This window comes from Amblyomma americanum, chromosome 9, assembly GCF_052857255.1.
Source record: "Amblyomma americanum isolate KBUSLIRL-KWMA chromosome 9, ASM5285725v1, whole genome shotgun sequence".
Lineage (NCBI taxonomy): Eukaryota > Metazoa > Arthropoda > Arachnida > Ixodida > Ixodidae > Amblyomma > Amblyomma americanum.
The window spans coordinates 42569150-42586511 of record NC_135505.1 but is presented as its reverse complement, the minus strand read 5'-3'; the positions used below and the strand labels follow the sequence as shown (position 1 = coordinate 42586511).

Below are 17362 nucleotides of genomic sequence, written 5' to 3'. Positions count from 1 at the left end.
TCATTTTCTTTAAAATACGTCTTTTTACACTTTAAAACTTATGTCACCTCTCTGTTTTTGTGCCACCAATCCTCCAATCACTTTTTGCTAATTTCCACCGCAGATTTATTTACATGACTATAGTTATCTCTAAACCCTAAGGCCTCAGGAAGAGTGACTGCCTGCATCAACATGGGGATGGATACAATCACATTTTAGAATGAGGTGTTCTATTATTTCTACAGATTTACCACACGCAGCACACGTGTCATCTAGCTTCTTCGTTAAATTTCTTTTTGTAGCGGCGCGTTCTGGGACACCCTGACTTTGCTTCAAAGAGGAGGGCACTGCCTCTTGAGTTATCATAAAAGGCTTCCTTCCTGATTTGCCTTTTCCAGCATCGATATAGTTCTACACTACGCTTCTTTTCCACTGAATCTATCCAATTTTTACCTTCGACGTTTTTAACCTGTCAATTAGCGCTCTTTCTTTCTCCTTCCTCATCTCTGGCAAACTTACTGGCCAGCTTTCTAGTTCGTTTCCGACACTGTGTGTCAACGCTCTTTCTGTACAGGTATTTAAATACCTTAGCTGCCCACCTGTTATTGTCCAATTTGCTCAGGCGTTCTTTGTATAGTACTTTACTCTGAGCTTCCCGTGCTTCAAACGTTGCCTAGCCCATATCCCCCTGTACTGCCTCGTTTGTGGTTTTCCTGTGGGCACCTAGTGCTGATCTTCCAATAGTTCTCTGATTTACTTCTAATCGCGACTGAACTTCAGCCCTTAAGCATAGAACTGAATTCCCGAAAGTAAGCCCCGGCACCATTATTCCTTTCCAAATACCTCTGAGGACTTCATACCTGTTGTACCCCCACAATACCCTATGTTTCATTATTCCGGCATCTCTTCGCCCTTTTGCTATGAGAGACTGTTCGTGCTTTTCCATGTACATATGTCCTTTGTTTGCCCATACTCCAAGATATTTGTATTCGGCCACTCAGGGTATTTCATGGCCTTGTATTGTTAGCTCCTGATCAGTTGTACCTTTGAAAACCATCACACCTGATTTAGTTGCGCTAAAACTGTAACCTAGACTGTCTCCTTCGTCTCCACAGCAATTCACCACAGTTTGCAAATTTTCCTGGCTATCTGCTAACAGTACAATACCATCTGCATACATTAAACCTGGTAGTCGCTGCTCAACAACCTTTCCGCCTAATGTGTATGACAGATCATAACCTAGATTGCTTCCTTGTAGCCTTCTTTCCAAACTGATCAAATAAAGCATGAACAGCAGCGGTGATAGAGGACAACCTTGCCTTAATCCTTTGTGTACCTGGACACTTATTGTACTCTTAATTCCTTCTCATGTTATTTCAACATTTTCTCGATATATTTCCTGCAGAAAATTAATTACCTCATGACCGACACCTTCACCTTTTATTATGTTCCACAGGAGTTCCCTGTTCACGTTGTCGTATGAACCGCTTATCTCCAGGAAGGCTAAATACAAGCTTTAAGCTTGTATTTTAGCTTGTAAGCTTGTAAGCTTTATCAAGTGTGCCATTGCCCGAACATCGAAGTGTTGACCCTACGTGACTGTGCACGCTGCATTTATTTTGGCTCGGTTATCATGAGCAAAGATGGCTTCTTTTTATTACTGTTTTTTTATGTCCGTGATCGTGTGTCAAAAGGAACTCGCGGGAGCAATAGATGATAGTGCTGCTTTTAGCCAGTATTACACAAGCTCGAAAAAGAGATAGAGTTTATTTTCCCGGTGCAACTAATACACACAAGTCACTTTGTTAGGAAACTGTAGTAACAATATTAACAGGAGCACTATGCCATCAATTCAGGAAAAGAAGTAAGGAGGAGAGCCAGCTCGCTGTCATGATGCAAGAGCAAATGCGTCGTTGCACTAATGGCGTGCATAGGTCCCACCGACCCTCACAACGCTTTGAAGGCGCTCAGGGAAGGAGTCAAGCAGGCTGCTTGCAAGGTCAGGAAGAGGCTGGAGCCTGCTCCATTCCTCTCGAACTGCCACCCAAAGGATATGTGGCGATGACTTGTGCAGCTGCCTTTTAGCAAGTCGCTCTTTCATTAAACCTGATTATATTTTCAATTATATTCAAATCTCCCTTGGGAGGCCATGGCGGCTCCTGGATGCAGAGCTGCTCAAGCAGTTACCAAGCGCAGTGCGGCTGAGGCTGCTCGCAAAAGTAACTGCCACACATGAAAAAAAAACAAATATTATATTCTTCACCAGTTGCCTTTGGGAGCAAGGCTGCATTAGGTAAAAAAAAAAAGAAAAAGGGCGAGACAGAAAAATAAATTTTGCTGGGCCGTGACAGTCCGTTAAACCCCTCTAATACTGTAGAGTGGGAACGGTCCGGCACTCTTGTTATCAGCCTACTCATCCCCCGCAGCGCCACGCGTTGTCATTCCGGCGCTCCGGTGCGGTGTTCCCTCATATGTGCTAATCTTTTTACTCGCGACTGTACATACAATATGCCAAATTTGTAATTATTGTGATTTGAGCTGTGAAATCCCTAAGGCAGTTCTGTTTTTTGCAGGATGGTCTTCCATAAGGTATGGTGCTGTCAGCACCACCACAGGAACAAGACTTCTTCTCAGAGAAGCACTGGCTGCCCTGCAAAACTGCATATCAAAATAAAAAAACTGAATCGGAATACAAAGAAGAATGACCAGTTCCTCTGCAGGGCAGTCCCTCTGCCTGCTGTAATTCGGTTGACATCAAGCCACAATCATAGTACCGAGTCAGCTGATTCACTCAGAATGCTTCGCACCAGCCCCGAAACAAAGGCCACATTTATTTCCTACTTTGAAGCGGGAATGACACCCTCTCAGGCTATAAACCACCATGAGAGTCTCCTCGCTGTGCAGCCAGATGGGCCACAACTTCTAGCAAGTGGTTTTGTGAAACCTACTAAAAGGGCCGTGTACTACATGCACGGCCATTGGCGGACCGACAAGTATGGACCATGCGGGAGTCCACTGGTCAAGCTGCAGGAAAAGATGCCACAATATGCAGCCCAAGGTATGCAATATCATTCCTAAAATTTCACTGTAATATGTTTGAAACCTATGCAGCATGCCAAGTTGGTGTCCTTGCTGCTGCTCGTACAGAGAAGTAAGCGCGCCACATGCAGTGACAGAAACTTTCTATACAGGATGAAGCATGAACTTAATAGTGCAGCTGCTCTGCAGCCCAGTAGGTCGCTGCTGCGGAGTTTAGCAGCAACTCTCGGCTGGCATGCTGCGCTCGCTTCACTGCCGAAGGCATTGTGGAAACTAACTGTACCTTAATATGCACTGTGATTAGAATATTTATAGTGTACTGGTGGCAGGATTATACTTCTTATATTAGGCAGTGGCTAGCTCCAAAGCACCATGTGCTGCGGCTCCAGTGAAAAGCACATTACATCTAGGAATGCCTAGCGAGTGGTGTACTACCAGTACACTGATGGACGACGCTTTGTTGCAAGAAGCCCGCTGCTACAGGGAGTGCAATGTATTCTTGTTTTTAGGTTACAGATAAGCTCATTTCTTGCCATTTTTTAGACATCGAATAACCAACATATCAAACTTTTCGTGAGCCCCGTCAAGTTTGATATATCCGGGTTTGACTGTTGTAGTTGTAGTCAAGTAGCAGTAGCAGTTTGGTTTATGGGGTTTAACATCCTAAACCAATTTAGGCTATGAGGGGTGCAGTAGTAGAGGACTTCGGATAATTTCAATCACCTGGGGTTCACTTTACGTGCAATGACATCGTATAGTACATGGGTCTTAAGCATTTTGCCTTCAATGAAATGCAACCGCTGCAGCCGGGATTGAACCTACGCCTTTCAGGTGAGCAGCCAAGCACCGTAACCACCGAGTTACTGTGGCGGTTAGTAGTAGTAGTAGTAGAAATATGCAAGCTAACCCAAGACAAAGAAGGAGGGAGAAATAAGAGGAGGCGAAGACGAGAAAAATCAGGGCTCTCACCAAATGTTTTAACTAATCTGTAGCTTAGTTTGGCCATAATTTTTCACATACTACATGTGTTCCATCAGTCATGAGCAATATGGTAGCAGCCATGGCTCCTAGGCAAAACTGTGAACCAACATCATTTCTGACACAACCAAGAGAGATGCCTTTCCAAGCGAAAGTTGAAAACATTGTTTCACACTTTTTGACTTTCTCCTGCCATCAATACTGAATAGCTCGCAAATGTGACTCCCATTTGTGACGCACATCTGCCTAAACTTTCAATCATACCTAGCATATGACAGAGTGTTAAAATATAGTTACTACAGAAAGGAGGCAGCAAATATGTTCCCTGCAAAATGCCGCAATGTTCATTAGTGGCAATAGAACAAGCGCCATGTCAATTCTTCCTCTGGAAATCTCGGTATCTGTGTTACTTCATTTGTGTCTCCTGAATGACCATTCTGCATGTTCTGTTGCACAGGCACAGATGTCTACACCAGCAGTAAGGCAGATGACTGCTGGGCAGCACTCGTGGTCACACCCATTATGCGGCGTGCCCAGAGCCTGGAGTCAGCTCAAGAACTCATCTTTGTTGACTCGACGGCTTCCTGCGACACTACAAGGAGCACAGTCACAGTGTTGTTGACAGCCACAAAAGCTGGTGCAGTGCCAATAGCTGTGCTAATACACAGCTCACAGAGCAGGGAGGGCTACAGTTTGGCTTTCCAGCTGCTGAAGCATTGCTACCCAACATGCTTTGGAAACAGAGAGGTAAGGGTTTCTGAACTAATGCAGGAGCTGGAAAATAGCGACAGTATTTAACGGGTGACAGTTGTAGATTATGTTGCTTATTTTCCAAGGAAAATCAAATGACGTCATTAGCATCTGACATACTGTTGTTGGAAGTGAGGTGATTGTGCACTGTTGTTGAAAGTGGCATGCTTGCTTCAACATGTTTAGAAACCATACTCTTAAATGAAAACGACTTCCTTTGTTTTCAACAAATTTCGTTTCTTAACGTCAGTTTTCCCTGTGAAGCTGGTATCGGGGAAAGAAGGTCTCACCATGGTAAAGCACGTACACGCACTGCCCGCCTTACTTTTGCAAAGGTAAACTTCACATATGGGTAATACTGCTTGACATGTGGTTAAGCCTTTACTACCCATGAGTACAAAAGCATGGTAATGTTTTAAAGGTTACTTCATAGCTTTCATTCACTGCATTAACAGATAAAAATAACTGTCTAAACGCCCTCAGCAAACACAGTACACATGCACTTTCCCTTAATGCAGCAAAGAATGCTTATCTTTTTGGCGTATGTCAACTGCTGTTGCAGGCACCTGCTGCATTCATGTCAGATTCTTCTCGGCCTGAGAAGGACGCCCTGCGTGACGTCTGGCCCTCGGCACAACAGCTGTTGTGCCATTTTCATATCCTGCAGGCAGAGTGGAGGTGGATCACCTCTTCACACCATAAGGTGGACAAAGATGACCGACGCCGCTTCATGGCAGCCTTCCAAAAGGTATTGCCAACTTACTGCTCGCTGAGTACTACACAAAAAATAGACCAAATGCTGTGTGAAAAAATTTAAATGATGGAAGCACTACATCTAAGCTATCATACTGCTTGCGTGGTACACATTACACAGAAAAAACTAAACAAGATCAAGGTCTTATGTTTTGGCATGGTGCTCAAACAATATGAACGTTTACCAAATTGTCCAGGTTTTCATTTTTCCAACACCACATCTGAGCCTATAAGATTAATATTTATTTGGTAGGAAATTGATGTAATATTTAATGATTGTTAAATACTAAATGCAGAGTGATGTAGACACTGGGTTCTGTCCAGTCTGAGCCAGAATGCACTGCTTGCACTAACGGAAGAGAATTATTATACCTCAGCTCACCAGCCTAATGCATTAATCAGTGAAAGCTGATTGGCGTTAGCAGCTGAAAGGTCTGGAGTGGCAGGCCCAATTTGACGTTTCACAAGCGCCTGCCCACTTGGGCGTCTTACAGGCCTGTTCTGGTGCCTATATGCTCACATGAACACTCTGCCTTCTTCTGCTTCCAATGTTCAGTTCGATCCCATTCCCGGCACACTTCACGGACTCCAGGATCTGTTTGCACAAAGCAAGCAGTCTAGTTCCCAGTGTTGCCTTATTCACAGTCTAAGCACTCCATTCAATTTCGGGACAAAAAAGGCATATAACTGGCTCCCAGGGTCAGCGGACACCTTAAAGGACTATAGATACCCGATTTTTGCTTGCGTGTTTTCCTCTTTCAAACAATGCATTAGACATTTTTATGTATACAGCACCCCGCTGTATTCTGCTGCGACCAATATATATAACATGTCAACACAGGTTAACAGCATCTTAGCTGAAATCAAAAAGTGATGGACTTGGGCACGGCATGTAATGTGAGGTCAAAATAGCCGATGGTCGTTAAGTGTAATGGACTGGATTCCAAGAGAAGGCAAGCGTACCCGGCGGCGGCATAAAGCCAGGTGGGTGAATGATACTAAGTCTGCAGGGATAAGGGGCCATGGGAGAGGCGTTTGTCCTGAAGGTGGGCATAGTCAGATTGATGATTATGATGAAATCTACAAAACAAGTGGTTTTTTTTCCCACTAAAAGCAACATGGAGTTAGGTCAGGCTTATTGTGTGAAACACAACTCATAGAATTCATCTCAGCATTCTTTTTTCGGTAGACTGCATTTCTCTGGCTTCAAGAAAGGCTTCCAATTTAGAAGCTCAACACTTAATAGGTATTGCAAAAACTCTGAATAGCAAACATTCCTACTACCCTCTTCACACGGATTGAAGCATATCTAGTGGGAAGGAAGCACTGTGCAGCTTACAACTGCACAAGTTCAACAAGTGTGTGTGTGGCCTTGGGTGTCCATTTCAGGCCTCCGATGTATTTACAAACGATCTTGCTAGCAATGTTTGAAGTGCTACCAAACTGTAGCTGATGTGTGCTGCACTTACCATGAGATTTCCTCTTCAGGATGGTTACGGCAGAATGGGTAGAATAAGGACAAAGAAAGGAATGCACTGACAGGCGTGGACAAAGGTGCTGCTTCAGCACCTTCGCCCACATCTGTCTATTAAGGCGAAAGCCTTTAATGGCTCACCGTTGTCCGTCCGTCCGCAAAATCTGTCACACTATAGCTGTCAATCAAATGACGTCAACTGGATAAGAAAAAAAATCCTTGTGCACAGCGGAATTCGAACCAGCATCCTTCCGCTCCGCAGCCAAGCGTGCTAACGACTACGCTACTTCCTGCCAATGCATATGTAGTTCTCCTTGTCTGCTGTAAGGCGCGGGCTGGGCAACTTTATTTTTCTTTCTTTTTCTTTGCCCACACTAATATATGTCTACTGTAAGGCAAGCCTGTTATACGTAGTGGCATGGGCAGGGACAATTTATTTTTATTCTTTTTATAGTCCAACAATAATTTTTGTCTAGCATAAGGCAGCCCGTTATACCTAGTGGAATGGGCAGGGTCATTTTATTTTTCATTCTTTTTTTAGTCCCACTGTAATTTTTCTCCACCGTAAGGATGCTGGAGAGTGTTTGCGGAAAGGCATCTAATCAGACGGATGCCTCCCAAACATCCTCCAGTGTCTCCAGCATTTAAGATTCACAAACAATTGTGTACTTAACATTTTAGCCACACATCAGTGACACAAGCAGCAACAGCATGCTAAAGCCCTCACCGCACTTTAGGTCAACAAAGTACCCCCTGAATTTTTGCTCTTTTCTTTGTCCTCGCTCTACGAAATGTGTTGGAGCCACCATAAAGTATGCAACAAGCTCAGTTACCCACCCTTTTAACGGGTGTTTGCTCAGAAACAGGTTTAGTTATGCTACAGGTTAATATTAAGACAGTACTTCTTTCACTTTCCTTTTACTGCACTGGCTCACTTTTTTTTCTACTACCTTATTTGCTCATAAAATGCATGGCTTGTGTTAACAGCTTTGGACATGATATCACCTGTTCATTATAATGCATTCTGTTTTTTTGTTGTGCAGTTTTCCCTAAAACAACAATGTGCCAGTGTGGGCACTCCAAGCAGTGTGTGTGTGTGTGTGTGCGTGCATGCGCGCGTGTGTGTGCACGTGCGTGTGTAAACCTTTACAAAACAACGAAGCAGCTGGAAATACTCAATCAGAAACGAAATCATAATGACTGATCTGGAACTGAATTACGAGCTCCTAATAAAAATGGCTTCAGAAAGAAGTGCAGAATTTGAGTTTAGCTCTTCTTTTTTTTAAAAAACCTTTTTCTGTGACAAAGTACCTCCTCATGCATGAGTGAGGCAAAAAAAAAACGATTGTGCATCACTACGTTCATTAAGCATGGTTAATACACTCCTATTGTTCTCATTTATGTCACAGGTCCTGTATTCAAAGACCAAGGAAGAACTTCAAGAAGCAAAAGCAGCTCTTCGCTCACTGCCTCACCAAGACTACGTGCAAAGAGTCGACTCGCTTTTGAAGACCGAGGAGGAATGGGTGGCTATGTACCGGGCAGGCATTGTCACAAGAGGACAGAACACAAACAACTATAGCGAGGCATCGATTAGAATTCTGAAGGACATTGTCCTGTGCAGAACAAAAGCATACAACGCAGTAGCCTTGGTGGAATATTTCACAACAGCATGGGAGAAGTATTTTGAGACAAGAATTCTTCGCCATGCGCACAACAGAGAATCGGCGCATCGAAACAGCATAGACCGTCTCTTAGACAAGATCCCAGACATGGCTACCGAATCTATCGTGCAAAACCATGACGAAGGTTACAGCGTCCCAAACTCAGCTGGGACTGGGATGTATGAAGTACATGCCGACATTGGGGTCTGTAGCTGCTGGGCAGGGAGTCAAGGGGCCTTCTGTAAACACCAGGCACTTGTACAGAGGGCCTTTGGAGGGTCCTTTCCTAACAGCCCACAGCTAACACCTGCTGACTGTGTCCAGCTGGGGCAGCTGGCACTGGGTGAGAGATGCCCACCACTGGAGTTTTTTATGCCCATGACGGGAGGTCTACAAAGTGATGCACCTGCAGGCACTTCTGTGTCTTCTTCTTCTGCCAGTCTGCAAGACCCAGAACACCACCAAGGCCCCAGCTGCTGTGATCAACCAATGGATACGTCGGATGAGACAAGTCCTGAGCCACGTTTAAAGCCAGAGGTACAGCAGAACCTTTCATTCTATTTACTTCCATCAAAAGTGAAAAAAAAAATCTTGTAGGCAAAACAGCACAACCATGATGCAAGATACCTTGTATTGCATGCCGAAAATAGTTAGCCTTCAGCAAGGTCTAATAATTACACTCCTAGCCACTTAGTGTTCCAGCTGCCATAACTGGTGACGTATTAAAATCAGACTTCATTAACCTTTTGCAGGATCTCGAAGAAAAATACAGGACCCTGGAGCAACACCTGCGACATCTACACAGACTCGCTGAGGGAAACTCGTCATACGCCGCTTTACTTGATACCGTGAATGCACAGCTCGGTAGCGTGAATACAAGCAGTGGTGCATATGGAGTTATGCTAACCGTAAAGGCCGCAACAAAACCAGACAGGCGGCGAGGCCAGAAGATAAAGGTGCAACCCACAAGCCTGGCAAGGCGCCGACCAGGTCTGGCAAGGGGCTCAGGACGTGTTCCCGCAGGACGGCCACCACAATCAGGGGCAGTAAGGAGCCTAAAACGGAAGCACGCACTGAGCTGCAATGTCCGTGACAATGTGCCTAGTGCCAAGTGCCACTAGGATGGACACACATCACCAGTAATCCTTAGCCTGTCAAGAAGCTAAGTGAACCAAGATGGCTTCAATAACTCTTTGTGGGTGTGGCAGAATCAACAATTTCCTACCTTGACCAGCACCAAATGGGGACATCAGAATTTGCCAGTGTGCTCAAAAGAGCATGTTTTTTCCTGACTGAACATTTTACAAGCGCTGTACTCGTAACGAAAGAAGAAGAAAAAGGGCATTATTCTAGCCGCACTGCCACTGCTCAGAGCGAGAGCCTGCTGACCTGGACAGACCAGAGACTGTCGCCGCCGTGGTTTTGCCGCAGCCTGAGCGCTGACCTAAGCCCCCGTTACATTAGATGGAGGTTTTGTTTAGCATCCTCATACCGCCCTGGACCTTTGCAGCCGCACACGACCGACCCCCACTATGCCTAATGACGCCAACCACCAAGCCGTGCAGGTGGACTCCTCAGTCCTCTGCTCCAGCTCCCTCCGGCAGCGGGACCCCACCCTCTTCAGCGGTACTGATGATCATGATGCTGAAGACTGGCTCACATACGAGCAGGTGAGCACATATAACAAGTGGGACGATACTACCAAGTTGAGCGCCGTCATCTTTTATTTGACTGGCGTTGCCAGCCTGTGGTTTTCAAACCATGAAGCAGACTTCTCTACGTGGGCTGCTTTCAAGGCGAACCTCACCGAAGTGTTAGGACGTCCTGCTGTGCGCAAGCTGTGTGCTGAACACCGCTTGCTCGAGCGCTCTCAGCACTCGAGTGAGACGTTCACAAGCTACACTGAAGATGTGGTAAACCTGTGCCTGCGCATCAACGCCCAGATGTCTGAGGTTGATGCCTTTCAGATGCTGCTGTCGCGAGATCTTTGCACCATTGCCGAAGTTGTCAGTCTCCGCCAAAGCTACGACAAGGTGCGCAAGCAGAGGCTAATCACTCGCCAGCACACAGCGCTTGTCGAGTCGCTTGCCGGCCTGTCAGCTGCACCCGACCACTCGCAACTATTGGCACACATCAAAGATTTCGTGCATGAGGAAGTTGCACGTCAACTATCGCTTCTGCCATCCCACTCCATGCAATCTCCGTACCTGGTACCCGACCTTCGCACTGTCATCAGTGAAAAAGTGGCTGGGGCCCTTGCACTGGTCCCTCCGCCTGCGCCAGCTCAGCCGCCCGCACCTGTCACTGCACCCCTGACTTACGCTGCTGCCGTCGTCGCACGGCCGGGGCCACCTAACTACTGCCCAACCTATGCTCCACCTCAAGCATCTATGCCTCAAGCCCCCTCACGCTCTGACGCCTTTTTTCCGACCGCTTGGACAATTCGGCAATCCTTGGCGTACCAGTTACAACCGGCCTATTTGTTGCTCTTACAGATTGCCCGGTCATGTGGCCCAGCTTTGTCGTCGTGTACCAATCTCCCAGGTTCCCGGTTACTGGCCTCCACCCAGTGAATATTCACCACCAGCCGAGCCGCCACAGAGTTGCCCTCGTTCACCTGATCACACTACCGTCTCTACCCAGCACTCACCTTCTCCTCGTCGCCGTTCCCTTTCTCCCATGCATTGGTGCCTGGATCTTTTGCAAGAGGAAAGCTAGATACTGCAGTTCCTGAGGCAAGAACTGCGCCACCAGCGAAATGTCCGAGGCCTCAATTATCTCCCGCAAATCTGATCGCCGTTTCTGTAGAGGGTGTTTCTGTTCTGGCGCTTGTCGACACCGATGCTGCTGCTTCTGCCATGGCGGCCATCTTTTACTTCTCCTTGCAAAAAGTGACGACCCCACTTTCTGGATTTTCGCTAGGCACCGCAAGTGTGCAGGCTATTGCACCGTTAGCGACGTGCGCGGCTCGCGTCATTATTCAGGAGATCCTCTACGTGATTGAATTCATCATTCTGTCTACCTGTGCTCATTAAATCATCTTGGGTTGGGTCTTCCTGATGCGCCATAATGCAGTCATCGATGGTGCTCGAGCTGAACTCAAGTTCTTCGCACTCAGCGGTTCTTCGCCGCCCAATGCCCCTGCTGCTGCTCCTGCCAAAGCCGTCGTTGCTGAAGACACTGAATTGCCTGCCTGCTCTTCAGTTCTAGTGCCCATCACTTCTGACCTTGTTTGCGATGGCAACATACTTTTTTACACCATCGCACCTCTTTTTGTGCCGCAAGTACGTGCCCATACCTTACGTCATCCTCACCCTGACATCTGGCCTTAGCGCGTTGTTCGTGACGAATCCATTTACATATGCTTCCACTGTGCGTTGCAGTGAGTGTTTCGGAACTGTTTAAATCATTGATTTCATTCTCTATCACGAAGAGACTGATGATTCGCCGTCCCTCGACGTAGATGCCATCAGCCCGCTTATTCCTGCCCTCGACACTTCGCATCCAGACGTTTTCCTTCCCGCCATCAACGCCTCTCTCCCTGCACCTCAACACACTCAACTTCTCGCGCTGCTTCATCACTTTCGTTCCTCCTCCGATTCACACCAGACCGCTTTAACCCGCACGTCGACTGTCGCCCACCACATCGCCACCGGTGACCGCGCCCCTCTGTGTCAGTGCCCATATCGTGTCTCCGCCAGTGAGTGGCATGTTATTCAAGAACAAGGTGACACCATGCTTCAGAGCGGCGTGATCCAAGCCTCACACAGTCCCTGGGCCTCACCCGTGGTACTCGTGAAGAAGAAAGACGGCTCTACTCGCTTCTGCATTAATTACCGCCACCTGAATAAGATCACGCGAAAGGATGTTTACCCTCATCCCCGCACTGATGATGCTCTGGATTGCCTCCAAGGAGTAGAACATTTCGCTTCTCTCAATTTACGCTATGGGTACTGGTAGGTCCCCTGGTATCTGACGATCACCCTAAAACCGCACTTGTGACCCCTGATGGCCTGTATGAATTTAACGTCATGCCTTTTGGCCTCTGTAATGCTCCAACTACTTTCGAGTGCATGATGAACACCATTCTGCACTGCCTGAAATGGAACAACAGGACTTGTCGGGCTAGTTGGTTGATCATAATGCAAAAAAGACGAACTGCGCAACAAGAACACGGACGAAAGGGAGGCAGACACACACTAACGCAGACTTACAACTTTACTAAAGGAAGGAATACAAGGCAAATATATATAGCAATCCCCAACGCACTTCAAATCTGATCAATATAGCACGTGACAATCTGTCCAGGCGATAAACAGACCACACAAGAACCAACCGCTCACAAGGTAATCTTATACCGGGCCGGCCCTTTTTATGAAAACATAAAGCAAAGGAACGCTCAGCGACAGTGCACACTTGAGAATTACGCGTTCTGCAAAGTAAGGAAACTCATAACAAAAACCACACCACTGTAGCCATCTGATACCACTGAAGCTCGAACCGCTTACAAGCGCAGGTGCTGGCACCAAAACCAAGAGACGAAGCACTCCCCGTTTGAAAGCAAACAAAACGGAAACAAAAACAACCACATCGGTCATCGTCAAAAACAAAAAAAACAGTGAAAAAAGGCACCAGGTCAAAAGGGTAAAAAACCATGAATCAGCTCAAGAAGCTACGTCACAAAAACAGTGAAAATAGGCACCGAGTCATTTAAAAAAACAAAAAGATGAAAGACGGGACAACAGTTTAAGACAACAACGGTTTTAAAAAAGGGGGGTGAATGAAATGCAAAGCGTAGGAAAACATCTCAAACCATGACAGAACCGAAACAAAACTGAGATCGCTAATCAAATGAACAACAAAAGCATCAAACGCAATCAGGAGGCACTGCTCAATCACCAGGGCTCAAACAGGCCACTAGGCTACACATGCCCCCGCAAAAACGAAAATTCTTTGGATGATAAGGAAATGGAAGCCTTGCTAACACAGTTGTCCGTAGTGCCGATGTAAAATGTTTCGACGACGAGACGCTCCCATTTGTCATTCAATCTGGCCAGAAATTCCGTCTTTTCGAACCATGGTACACAGTCCCGTTGCTTCATTTTTGTGCAGTCCGCACAATGCTTAGCCAAAAACCCTCCATCGTTGTTTGCCACGCTCAACCGGTGCTCCCTTGCTCTTTCATTAAAGCATCTGCCGGTTTGGCCTATGTAGACATTTCCGCAACTAAGGGGAATGCGGTAAACAACGCCGGAAACGCAATCTTTGAACTTCCTTAGATGTTTGATTTTGCAAGGGGTCTTCTTAGTGTTCATCATCATCACGCACACCTTGGACAGTCTGCATGGAGCCGAGAAGACAACGTTGACGCCTCCTTTTCTCGCCACTTTCTTGATGTTGTGCGAGAATTTGTGGATGTATGGAATCACATGGGCCTTCTTTTGCTCGGCGTCTTCTTTGTCTTTGCGTTCTCTCTTAATTTTTTGAAGCACATTTTCACACACACTCGAAATGACGTGCGGAGGGTATCCAGCTGCTTGCAAACGCTGAAGCTGGTACTGGAAGCTCTCTTGGACTTTGTGGTCACAAGTCTTTTTCAGGGCCGACTCAACACATAGGGAAATGATGCCTCGCTTGACCAACTTCGAATGGGCACTAGTGTAGGGAAGCAAAGCCTTTTTGGAACTGGGTTTGAAGGACCAGCACAAACGCTGTTTCTCAAAGTGCAGATCTAAATCCAGGAACTGAAGATGACCATCAAGCGGTAGCTCACTGGTAAACCGGAGCCCGAAAGATTCAGATGAAAATGCCGAGAGGATCTTTGAGGCCAAATCCTGAAGATTGCCGTCCCCCGGTGAGGTCAGGGAGACCAGGTAGTCATCGACGTACCTGCACACGCGGGTGACAGCCATCCCTCGCAGTTTGTCTTGAAGACGTCGGTCAAAGGATGACAGAAAAATGTCGCTTAAGGCTGGAGCTATGCTCGAACCTATACAAATGCCTGCTTTTTGAATATGATAACTCTCATTGAAGTGGATGACGGAAGACTTTAGATAGAAATCTATAAGTTCCAAGAAGTTGCCAGTGTTGAGGCCAACTGAGTTCCGGAACTTCGTCTCTCCGTGAAGCTCCACGCATTCTCTGATGGCAGCGAACAGTCCTTCGTGCGGAATGGAATAATACATGTCCTCGATTTCGTCCGTGTTCTTGTTGCGCAGTTCGTCTTTTTTGCATTATGATCAACCAACTAGCCCGACAAGTCCTGTTGAAACATCTTTCTAGTACCACGGGCTCTTTTCTATGTACCCAAACAAGGCAAAATGCAGCGATCTCATGCACTTGTCTCATCGCCGTGGCCACATGTCAGTCCAGGTTTTTGTCTTTTTGCCTGAAGAAGAAACTCGTTCCTCTGCAAGTCCTTCATCTTTTTGGTTACATCGGTCCGTCGTGGGCACATGCCAGGAGGATTTGCAAGCTCATGAAGTCTGAAGCTTGGCGACAAGTGCGGCTCTTGCGAGACTGGATGAAGTTTCTTCTTGAAGAAGAAAGCGATCCCCCGACGCTGTCCGTGCGGTACTTTGAACACCTCAAAATGGCAGCACGGTCCACAGAGTTCCTGTGGAGGCAGGTTATGTTGAAGCTGACCGCCACTCCTCGTCCGGCAGATACGTCAAGGTCGGTCACAGTTTTAGGAGGAGCCAGCATCCCAAAGGATATCGAGACCATCCTGGACAAAGGCCCCAAGTACTGCTTCGAACCATCATGCTCCAGGCCAAGCCTTCTCGGGTTAGTCCACGATATCGGCGAGAGAGTGACCGAACAAGAAAAGGAGAGACTCATCGGAGAGGGTGTGGAGTGCGCCTACCGCCATGCGAGTAACAGGACAACTTCTAAGCCACCTGTCAAGAAGGTTGTCAATTTTCTTAAAGAAAATGGCTTAACGGTCATCCAGTCTGACAAGGAAGGGGGTTTTGTAGTCTTACCGCAAGGCTTGTTCCAGAGCAAGGCGATGGATGCCGTTACAAAGAACTTCACGCCAGTCAAGCACGATCCGAAGAAAAGAAAGCGAGAAGCCGTGATATTTTTAAAGGATTTGAAGTTGGAGCATTTGATGAAGGCCGTGAAAAACGAGGATGCCGGAACCCTTGAAGTGTTTTTCACTGGAAAAACGCATAAAATTGGTTGCCCCTTTCGACTAATCGTGTCGGACAGGAACTGCTGGCAGAGGAAGCTTGGGAACTTCCTGCAGATACATTTGAATGTGTTATTAGGCAATGACCCGTTCCTCATTAGAAGCTCCAAAGAAGTCGTTGAGCTGATGCGAAAAGGGCTACCAACTTCCACGACGGCTTTTTCCGTCGACATCGAGGACATGTATTATTCCATTCCGCACGAAGGACTGTTCGCTGCCATCAGAGAATGCGTGGAGCTTCACGGAGAGACGAAGTTCCGGAACTCAGTTGGCCTCAACACTGGCAACTTCTTGGAACTTATAGATTTCTATCTAAAGTCTTCCGTCATCCACTTCAATAAGAGTTATCATATTCAAAAAGCAGGCATTTGTATAGGTTCGAGCATAGCTCCAGCCTTAAGCGACATTTTTCTGTCATCCTTTGACCGACGTCTTCAAGACAAACTGCGAGGGATGGCTGTCACCCGCGTGTGCAGGTACGTCGATGACTACCTGGTCTTCCTGACCCCACCGGGGGACGGCAATCTTCAGGATTTGGCCTCAAAGATTCTCTCGGCATTTTCATCTGAATCTTTCGGGCTCCGGTTTACCAGTGAGCTACCGCTTGATGGTGATCTTCAGTTCCTGGATTTAGATCTGCACTTTGAGAAACAGCGTTTGTGCTGGTCCTTCAAACCCAGGTCCAAAAAGGCTTTGCTTCCCTACACTAGTGCCCATTCGAAGTTGGTCAAGCGAGGCATCATTTCCCTATGTGTTGAGTCGGCCCTGAAAAAGACTTGTGACCACGAAGTCCAAGAGAGCTTCCAGTACCAGCTTCAGCGTTTGCAAGTAGCTGGATACCCTCCGCACGTCATTTCGAGTGTGTGTGAAAATGTGCTTCAAAAAATTAAGAGAGAACGCAAAGACAAAGAAGACGCCGAGCAAAAGAAGGCCCATGTGATTCCATACATCCACAAATTCTCGCACAACATCAAGAAAGTGGCGAAAAAAGGAGGCGTCAACGTTGTCTTCTCGGCTCCATGCAGACTGTCCAAGGTGTGCGTGATGATGAAGAACACTAAGAAGACCCCTTGCAAAATCAAACATCTAAGGAAGTTCAAAGATTGCGTTTCCGGCGTTGTTTACCGCATTCCCCTTAGTTGCGGAAAAGTCTACCTAGGCCAAACCGGCAGATGCTTTAATGAAAGAGCAAGGGAGCACCGGTTGAGCGTGGCAAACAACGATGGAGGGTTTTTGGCTAAGCATTGTGCGGACTGCACAAAGATGAAGCAACGGGACTGTGTACCATGGTTCGAAAAGACGGAATTTCTGGCCAGATTGAATGACAAATGGGAGCGTCTCGTTGTCGAAGCATTTTACATCGGCACTACGGACAACTGTGTTAGCAAGGCTTCCATTTCCTTATCATCCAAAGAATTTTCGTTTTTGCGGGGGCATGTGTAGCCTAGTGGCCTGTTTGTGCCCTGGTGATTGAGCAGTGCCTCCTGATTGCGTTTGATGCTTTCGTTGTTCATTTGATTAGCGATCTCAGTT

At 46.8% G+C, this 17362-nt stretch overlaps 1 protein-coding gene across 1 annotated transcript; it reads left to right on the top strand.

Moving 5' to 3' along the window:
* The first annotated feature begins 2979 nt into the window (after positions 1-2979).
* On the top strand, positions 2980-5563 carry LOC144103313 (uncharacterized). Its single transcript, XM_077636065.1, has 3 exons — positions 2980-3037; positions 4454-4743; positions 5309-5563. Exons 1-3 carry the CDS (start codon positions 3016-3018, stop codon positions 5561-5563), a joined length of 567 nt encoding a protein of 188 aa, XP_077492191.1. The 5' UTR covers positions 2980-3015.
* Positions 5564-17362: the final 11799 nt, after the last annotated feature.